This window comes from Peromyscus maniculatus, chromosome 1, assembly GCF_049852395.1.
Source record: "Peromyscus maniculatus bairdii isolate BWxNUB_F1_BW_parent chromosome 1, HU_Pman_BW_mat_3.1, whole genome shotgun sequence".
Lineage (NCBI taxonomy): Eukaryota > Metazoa > Chordata > Mammalia > Rodentia > Cricetidae > Peromyscus > Peromyscus maniculatus.
In genome coordinates this window covers 31,212,501-31,222,081 of record NC_134852.1, presented here as the reverse complement: position 1 = coordinate 31,222,081, position 9,581 = coordinate 31,212,501, and the positions used below count along the sequence as shown (strand labels likewise).

General features: G+C 52.9%; 1 protein-coding gene across 3 annotated transcripts in view; it reads right to left on the bottom strand.

Moving 5' to 3' along the window:
* Window positions 1-1,532: 1,532 nt before the first annotated feature.
* Phldb3 (pleckstrin homology like domain family B member 3) overlaps window positions 1,533-9,581 on the bottom strand; it is a 20,366-nt gene continuing 12,317 nt past the window's right edge. For all 3 annotated transcript variants that reach the window (XM_076573430.1, XM_015986770.3, XM_076573423.1), the window contains 7 exons: window positions 7,423-7,522; window positions 7,186-7,276; window positions 7,018-7,105; window positions 6,051-6,107; window positions 4,240-4,465; window positions 3,489-3,574; window positions 1,533-1,997 (listed from right to left, as the gene is read on the bottom strand). In XM_076573430.1, coding sequence (XP_076429545.1) covers window positions 1,863-1,997; window positions 3,489-3,574; window positions 4,240-4,465; window positions 6,051-6,107; window positions 7,018-7,105; window positions 7,186-7,276; window positions 7,423-7,522 — 783 coding nt within the window. In that variant the 3' untranslated portion in view covers window positions 1,533-1,862. The remainder of the gene's footprint in view (window positions 1,998-3,488; window positions 3,575-4,239; window positions 4,466-6,050; window positions 6,108-7,017; window positions 7,106-7,185; window positions 7,277-7,422; window positions 7,523-9,581) is intronic.

Below are 9,581 nucleotides of genomic sequence, written 5' to 3'. Positions count from 1 at the left end.
CTTGCAATCTTTGTCTTTTTGCTGTGCACTAGAGACGGCAATCAGAGTGTCGTGCCTGCTAGGCCAAGGTCCCAGTGTCTCTGGAACCTCTCGGCCTCAGCTACTCCTGCACTGGTGGGCTGTGGGATTCTCCTCACTTGCCTGGGATCCACAGAGGGGTTCCCACCTAAACAAAGGTCTCAATCAGAGCAGCCATGATGCAAGACTCAGACGCGCCTACAGCCTTGTCCAGAATGGGTTTCAGGTCCTCTGAGACTAGGTAGGCTCTGAAACTCAGATCCCCTCCCCTTGGGATACAGTCAGAGGTACCGGGGAAGGGTGACCCACACGTAATCTTGTCCATTGCACACCATTGTTCCCCCACACTTGATTTACAAACGCAGATCTAAAACTTAATTAAGAACTGAGCCTTCGGCGCTGGAGGGATGGCTCGGTGGTTTAGAGCACTGTGCTCTTCCAGAGGACCGGGGTTCAATTCCCAGCACCCACATGGCAGCTCACAACTGTCTTTTAGCCAGGGAACTTGACACCTTCACACTAGATGTACATGCAGGCAAAACACCAATGAACATAAAATTTTTTTAAATTATATAAAAAAAAAAACTGAGCCTAAAGGTAGGTAGGCAGGCGCTCTTCTGAACAGAGACCCGTGGACTACACTGGTCACAGACCTCGTGAAGTTGACCTCATTACAAGGCATCTGACTCAGCCTGGGGACCAGTGAGTTTCTTCCCAGGGGACACCCTGGATGGGACCCAAAGGAGCCCAAGAGTTCTGATAGCCTTGTTCATAGCTGTCTATCATCTTCTCACAAACTGACTCAAGGTCATTACCCAAGACCTTCACTGCATGCCAAGGACACAGGAGCCACGAGACAGCCTAGGAACAGCGTTTTTGCCAGGAATGACCCAGGGCCGTCAAGGCCAGGATGGGTGAAACTTAGGGTACAGCAGTCAGATTGCGATGGGATGGGCAGGCAGAATTACGTGACTCAACCAGGGAGGGCTTCCTGGAGAAGGGAACAGGCCACAGGGTCCAAGATGTGTGTTAGGAACGGGAGATACGCTAAATACCTAAACAAATTGGATGAGCAATGACTAGGAGGTGGCAGGGGCCCTCTCTCCTCTCTATCTTACTTTCACGGAATCACAGAAATGTCACCAGAACAGAGTCCTGGCCTGGTCCTCTGGGGACAACAAGGGCAGGATGGGTCGGCTCAAAGGGAGGTGCCTGGGTAAGCTGGGGAGTCGGGGGTGGGGGTCTTCCAGGTGGGACCACTGAACTAAAACTTGACAAAGGGAAGAGGAGGTCAGAGCAGGGAACCCCAAGGAAAATCCAGGAATGAGGACATACTTCAATCAAAACTATAGACTACAGCCCCAAATCAACCCCTAAGGCCACATGTCTACCCACCTCTTCTCCCATCTATGCATGCATGGCCTTAGGAGCTGAAAGCTTCCATTGCTAAGGAAACCGCTTGGCTCAGGGGTCCTGCCTAGGGACGCCCGCGCTGGAATCCACACCAGCAATCCTATTTTTCCACCATGTTTAATTCGGTATCAGAGGAGCACCAATAAATAGTTCCTTCCCCTCCCCTCCCACACACACACCCGCCCCCGTAATCTTCCTCCTGCCCCAAGCAGGGGCCTCCAGGGCCTGGCGATGTCACCCTGGAAGCCACCGGCAGCCCAGATCTCCGCGGCTCAGGCCAGCTGAGCGGGAGCAGCTGCAGACTTCCCAGGAGAATTCCAAAGAGGCGGGGCCGAGAGCGTCCTGAGGTGGGCGGGGCCCCGAGGGCCCGGAACGTGCGTGCAGGGGCGGGGCTCGCCGCCGGGACGTCCTTTCTCAGGGGGCGGGGCCGCTCAGGGGGCGTGGTTTTCGTCCGCAGCTGTCACAATGACATCCATCCAAATACGCATGGCTTCCGGGCTGGGGGCCACCATATAGAAAAGGCGTTCGTAGGTCTTGACGCAGAAGGTCAGGCGGGGGCTGGGGCTCTGAAATAAACAAGGAGAGAGGGTGGTTGGATCAGTTTCCACAACTGTCTTCCTAAATGAGGTCTAAAATGCCTACTCCCCCCCCCTTTCTTTTTTTTGAGACAAGATTTCACTGACTGGCCCGGAACTCGCCCAGGCTGGCCTCAGAACTCTCTGTCTGTCTGTCTCTGTCTCCCCAATGCTGGGATTAATGGTGTGCGCCACCATGCCTGGCGTTTTTTTATTTTGGTTTTGTTTTTACTCCACCCCTTTTTTAGAAAGTGGGTTTGATTTTGACTTTGCAGCTCAGGCTAGTCTCAAACTTGAAAGCCTCCTGCCTCAGCCTCCTGAGGGCTGAGATTACACCATGCCCAACTACAGCCCGTTTACTGGGCACCAAATGGGCAACTCTTGAGTTGGGTAAAGCCTTTCCTTGTATCCATTATGTTTTAACCCCAATGGAAGGGGCTGAAATGTACCCATTTTTTTGAATGAGAAAACTTAAGGCTTGAGATTAAGAAAAAAAAATCAGCTGGGATTCCAGTTTAGCCTTTAAAAACCCATAGTTGGGGGCTAGAGATCATCAGCAACTCCAGTTGAGATCAGCAGTTGAGAGCACTGACTGCTCTTGCAGTTCAATTCCCAGCACCTACATGGTACTCACAATCTGCAATGCCAGGTCAGGGGACCCGATGACCTCCTCTGGCCTCTAAGGGGATGTTCATAAATACATGCAGGCATAACACTCATACACATAAAATATAATAAATCTATAAAATATATTTTAAAACAAACAACCGGATGAGGGTGGTGCACACCTTTAATCCCAGACTCAGGAGGCAGAGGCAGGAAGATCTCTGTGAGTTCAAGGCTAGTCTGGTTTACAGAATGAGTTCCAGGACAGCCAAGGCTAGTTACACAGAGAAACCCTGTCTCAAAAAAAAAAAAAAAAAAAAAAAAAAAGCCATGGTTGGCTCCTTTCCAAAGAGGATTCTAAGCAAAGTACCAGCGCCAACATTTCATTTTCTGACCTTGTCTCCCTTATAGCCCAGGTCTCCAGCTTGAGATCCTCCTGCCTCAGCCTCCTGAGTGCTAGAATTACAAGCATGTGCTAAACCAGAATCTGATAATCTCCCTCTCCCTCTCCCTCTCTCTCCCATTTCTCATTTCTCTCTTTCTTGAGGTCTCTGTAGCCCTGGCTGTCCTGGAACTCACTATGTATTCCAGGCTGGCTTCAAACTCACAGAGATCTGCCTGCCTCTGCCTTCCTGGTGCTAAGATCACAGCTCTCTGCCCCTAGTGTATATGATGCTGGGACTAAACTCAGGGCTCCGTGCATGCCAGGCAAGCACTCTACTACCATCTGAGCCTAAGGAGCAGCCCCAGGCAGAACATTTAGTCACTCTCCAGTGCTGGACAGTGAGGACAGCAAGGGTGACTTTCCCCAAAGTGACCCAGAGGTGGGGCGAGGTCTCAACATAGGGTCTCGGCAGGCACTGAGTGAGACGTCACCTTGAAGGCACAGCGTAAGTGGTCATAGTAGACTTCCTCGATGGCCTGGAAATAGATGACACCTTTGAGCTTGGTCTCTTCTTTGTCTGGTGGGAAGAGAGGGAAACAGATCTACTTAGAGACAGGTGTGTGCGTGTGTGTGCGCGCACGCGCGCGCGCGCGCGCGCGCGCGTGTGTGTGTGTGTGTGTGTGTGTGTGTGTGTGCACACGCGTGTGTGTGTGCATGTGTGTGTGCGCGCGCGTGCGTGCGTGTGCGTGTGAACTGGGGTCATTGGGCCCTAGCCCTGAGACTATCTAGGTAAGGGACATTATAACAAACAGTGTGACAATCCCAAGGGGGGCAGGGAGGCAGATGTCTATACTAGGTAGGAGACAGGTCCAGCGACTACATGAACCTGGAGATGGGTCCAGGAGCCGAAGCCCTGGGTCCCTGAGGAGAGAAGGCATGCAGGGAGAGCTTGAGCACGGGGCTCCCCTGGTTCTGGAAGGAAAGGATGGGGTCTGGGGTCTGGGTGTTCCAGCGGGTGGGGCCTGGCCTCCCTGACATCTTAGGAAAACTGGATTACTGAGCAGCCGCTGGGGGAGGGGAGGACTCTGGCGGCTTAGGGAGGAAGGGTCATGGAACAGAGCGGCTTTAAAGCCTAGACTCCAGAGTATGGAAGGGGCTGGGAGCCTAAGCCCTGGGTCCTAGTGGCAGCAGGGACCTGGACTCTCCAACCCGGGCCTTGAAGATGCCTGGCCCCCAGCTTACCAGCATAGTAAGCCAGGCGGCGAGCCTGCCGGTCAAAGCAGAACCAGCGTTTCCGCCACGTCTTGATGCGACCGCCCATCTTCACCAGGGGCCCGCGACAGCAGCCCCCGGACACCCGCAGGTGGGGGCAGCTTTCGGGGTTGTGGCCCCAGCGTTCCAGGTGCTGTGGGAGGTCCAGGACCCGGGGACCTGGAGGGCGCGGTGGGGGTGGGGGTGGGGGCGGAGCCTGCAGGGCACAGAGAAGGAAGGGGTCATTGACCAGGGGCCAGGATCAAGAGAGGGACTGCAGCCTAGAGACTGAGAGAGCCAAGCCTGTGCAGGGATCCTAACACACACACCATCCTGACGCCAGGCGTGCGGCTCACACGTGAGGCTGAGGCAGAAGGATTGCCGTGAGTTCGAGAGCTATAGATGCTGCTAAAAGCAAGAAAACTGTGTGTGTGTGTGTGTGTGTGTGTGTGTGTCTGCCTGCCTGCCTGTCTGTCTGTCTGCCAGTCTGTCTGTTCTAGCACTAGGGAAGTGGAGGCAGAAGGATCAGAAGAAGTTCAAGGTTATCCACGGCTCCACAGTAAGTTCAAAGCCTGATGAACTCAGACCTCAGGGCTAAAGACAGCATCTCAAACAGCCGAACCAAAAAAAAAACAAAGGTCTCCATTTGACAAAAGACACGTCCAAGTCACAAAGTTTGCACTCCGTAGGAAAGCAGAGGTGGGCTGGGGGAACTGTCAACCTCACCCTCCTAAGTGAGTGAGTCACTTTCATAGACTGTCCGCCTGAGAGCCTGAGAGCCGCAGTCCCGGAAGCGAACACTAGGTACCTCAGCACCCCACAGCTGGCTCCAGCCCTCGAACGTGGAGCCAAAAGTCTCAGAGAGGTGCGTGTCTGTGCACACAAGCACCGTGGGGACACGCGTAAAGGAACAATACACTCCACAGGGGCTGTTTAATAAATGATATTGCTGGTGCTGCATTTTTAATGAGCACAAGATTGTGCGGATGAACACAGAAGGCTCCATGGCCCTTGCTGCTCCCTGGCTCACTGAATCTGGGGGGAGGGGTCTCTCGTAGCCCACTCCGCCTTGAAATCGCTCCGTAGTGGAGGGCGATCTTTCTGCCTCTACCCCCAAGTGCTGGGATTACAGGCTTGAGCCACCACGGCTGGTCCGTAGGGTCCTGGGGATGAACTCAGGCCTCAGGGCAATGCTACACAAGCACTCGACCAGCTCCCGACTCTTTCTATAATTAAGTTTTTAAGTGGATTTTTCTAACTGCTACATGTGTTTATTCTCCATCTATAATAACTGCTGAGATGGTCACCGGCTCACGGGAAGGAAAAAGATGAGAAAAACTACCTGGAGCATAGCTCAGGGTACAACTTGTGATTAGCACACACAAAAACACACACAAAACAAGAACCAAGGGGGAGGAGAGATGGCTCAGAGATAAAGGTGCTTGCCGCCAACCCTGACGGTGTGAGTTCGATCCCTGGGACCCACATGGTGGAAATCAAGAAGTGACTCCTCACACTTGCACGCGTGCATTGTGGCTCATGCTCGCCTGTGTAAGTACACACCACTTAGATGCTAACCAATTAAAAACAAAACAAACAAAACCAAGGACAAAGAAACGGAGTGAATTACCCGAGCAAAGACCATGGATGTCAATGAGTGAAACAGGAGTAGAATCTGGGACCTTTGGAGTTTTCTTCTCGGGTTAAGCAGGACCCTTATTGGGTTGCATTGGAAGGCAGGAAACAGTGTGATGTAATAAAAGGCAAAAGTGGAGAAGGAAAAGAGACCACAGGGGACTGACCATGATGGCAGGAACTGAAGGGCCTGTGGAACCTTCTGGGCTTCTTCTCATGCCTTCCTGTGGATTCATGAGGGAGAATCAGTGAGGATCCCAGCTAGTAAGATGAGGGGCAGGGTCTGGGCCCCTGTGTCTGAGGGAGGAGGACTGGGCCTGGACCCCTGGGTCTGAGGGAGGAGGGCTGGGGTCTGGAGCCCTGGGTCTGAGGGAGGAGGGCTGGGCCCAGACCCCTGGGTCTGAGGGAGGAGGGCTGGGCCCGGACCCCTATATCTGAGGGAGGAGGGCTGGGCCTGGATCCCTGGGTCTGAGGGAGGAGGCTGGGCCTGGACCCCTGGGTCTGAGGGAGGAGGGCTGGGGTCTGGAGCCCTGAGTCTGAGGGAGGAGGGCTGGACCTGGATCCCTGGGTCTGAGGGAGCAGGGCTGGGTGTGGATCCCTGGGTCTGAGGGAGGAGGGCTGGGTCTGGACCCCTGGGTCTGAGGGAGGAGGGCTGGGCCTGGATCCCTGGGTCTTAAGGAGGAAGGCTGGGCCTGGATCCCTGTGTCTGAGGGAGGAGGGCTGGGTCTGGATCCCTGTGTCTGAGGGAGGAGGGCTGGGTCTGGACCCCTGGGTCTGAGGGAGGAGGGCTGGGCCTGGATCCCTGTGTCTGAGGGAGGAGGGCTCGGTCTGGACCCCTGGGTCTGAGGGAGGAGGGCTGGGCCTGGATCCCTGTGTCTAAGGGAGGAGGCTGGGGTCTGGACCCCTGGGTCTGAGGGAGGAGGGCTGCCCTGGACCCCTGGGTCTGAGTGAGGAGGGCTGGGCCTAGAGCTCTGGGTCTGAGGGAGGAGGGCTGGGATCTGGACCCCTGGGTCTGAGGGGCGAGGGCTGCCCTGGACCCCCGGGTCTGAGGGAGGAGGGCGGCCCTGGAGCCCTGCATATAAAGGAGGAGGCTGGGGTCCGGGCTCCTGTAAGGAGCAGGGCCTGCGGTCTCACCCTGGCCTTGAGCAGCCGTTCCCTCTCTGCCACAGCCTGCTGCAGGAGCCGCTCCATGTGGGCGATGTCGGGGTGCAGTGCAGAGTGTCTAGGTGGAGCAAGCCGCAGAGGGCGGTTCCCTTAGCTAAGCTCCTCCTCCCTCTTCCCCTCACCCCCCCCATGCCTCACCTATTCCCAGAGCCACAGTTGAGCAGCTGATAGAGAGGGTGTCTCCCGGGAGTCCCCACTGCTTGCGCAAGAGCCGAGGCCTCCAAGGGTCCTGAGGAAGAGGGCACAGAAGGAGGCCAGGTGTTTCCTCCCCCATCCCTCTAACTCTCCAGCCAACACCCAAGCTGTTTGTCCATCCTCTGCTGTGGGATGGGGGGTGGGGGGGGGAAGCAGGAGGGGAACAGAAACCATCCTCACCTGTACAATGGAGAGACAAAGGTCGAGGGGATCCCCTCTGACTGGCCCTGTCTCCCCTCCTCCGGGGCAGGCTTCCTGTCCTCTGGAGACCGATAGACCCCTGAAAACACAAAGATTGGAAGTGTTTGAAAGGGAAGCATTCCCCCGTAAGGTGCTTAGGAAGTACTATTGAATGCATTGGCACCGGAGATCACTTCCTAAATATAACACCAACAGCACAGACACTGAGGACAACAATTAATAAATGGGACCTCTTGAAACTGAGAAGCTTTTGTAGGGAAAAAGACACGGTCAATAAGGCACAAAGACAGCCAACAGAATGGGAAAAGATCTTCATCAACCCCACATCTGACAGAGGACTGATCTCCAAAGTATATAAAGAACTCAAGAAACTAGACATCAAAATACTGAACAATCCAATTAAAAAATGGGCTGAAGAGCTAAACAGAGAATTCTCAGAAGAATCGCAAATGGCTGAAAGACATTTAAAGAAATGCTCAACATCCTTAATCATCAGGGAAATGCAAATCAAAACGACTCTGAGATACCACCTTACACCTGTCAGAATGGCTAAGATCAAAAACACCAATGACAGTCAATGTTGGAGAGGATGTGGAGCAAAGGGAACACTCCTCCACTGTTGGTGGGAATGCAAACTTGTACAACCACTGTGGAAATCAGTATGGCAGTTTCTCAGAAAATTGGGAATCGATCTACCTCAAGACCCAGCCATCCCACTCTTGGGCATATACCCAAGGAATGCTCAATTATACCACAAAGATACATGCTCAACTATGTTCACAGAAGCACTATTTGTAATAGCCAGAAGCTGGAAACAACCTAGATGCCCTTTAACTGGAGAATGGATTAAGAAAATGTGGTACATATACACAGTGGAGTACTACTCAGCAGAGAAAAACAATGACAGCATGAGATTTACAGGCAAATGGATGGAACTAGAAAATATCATCCTGAGTGAGGTATCCCAAACCCAGAAAGACAAACATGGTATGTACTCACTCACAAGTGGATTCTAGATATAAAGCAAAGGACAATCAGACTGCAACCCACAGAACCAGGGAGGCTACATAGCAGGGGGGACCCTAGGATGACTGTGGCTTATAATACGTTTTGGTTTTTCTCAATTATTGGGCAAACCTCAGTGAAACATTTCACTATTAGGATAAGAATTTACCATGTTGCAGAGATGGCTCAGTGATTAAGAGCACACTGACTGCTCTTCCAGAGGACCTGGGTTCAATTCCCATCAACTACATGGTGGCTCACAACCATCTGTAAAAGATCTGGCACCCTCTTCAGAATAAAAAAATTAAAAAAAAAAAAAAAAGAATTTATACTGTATCAAGATGATAATGGAAAAATAATTAAATAAATATGGGGGGGGTACAAACCACCACATCTGGCTAAAAATAAATCTTCAAAATAAAACACGGAGGACAGTTCCTTAGGAACAATAGCCGAGGCTAACCTCTAGGCATCCACATGTGTATCCTCACACACGTAAATATGAACACACATACCAAGAGATGGGTCCCTCTGCTGAAGTACGCTTCTTGAAGTATCCCCCCAGAAGGGTTTATCTTGTCCCACACCCACTCTTTTGTTTGAGACAGAATTTCTCTGTGTAGCCCTGGCTGTCCTGGATCTCACTCTGTAGACCAGGCTGGCCTGGAACTCACAGAGATCCCCCTGCCTCTGCCTCCTGAGTGCTGGGATTAAAGGTGTGCGCCCACCACCGCCCAGCTAGCCCCCACCCATTTTTGTGCTCTCAGCCGCTTCCTGGCTGACATGAAGTGAGCAGCTACACACACAACACACACACACACACACACACACACACACACACACACACACTTCTACAATGATGCTTTCTTCAGCTCACCACAGGCTCAGCACCCATGGTGCCAAGTGACTCAGGACCGAACCTATGAAAACTGTGAGCTAAAAGCTTTCTCACTCATTGTGTGTGTCAAGTACTTTCTCATGGAGATGGAAGGTCACTAGCCCAGACGCACACTCCCAGGAAGAGGTGTGCCGTCTCTGTCTCAGCGAAAAGTCAAGAACACTGCCTAGGAAAGCCAGCAGCTAGCTGTCCCAGATCAAACATCATAGGGGGATGAGGCCCCAATCTTACCCCC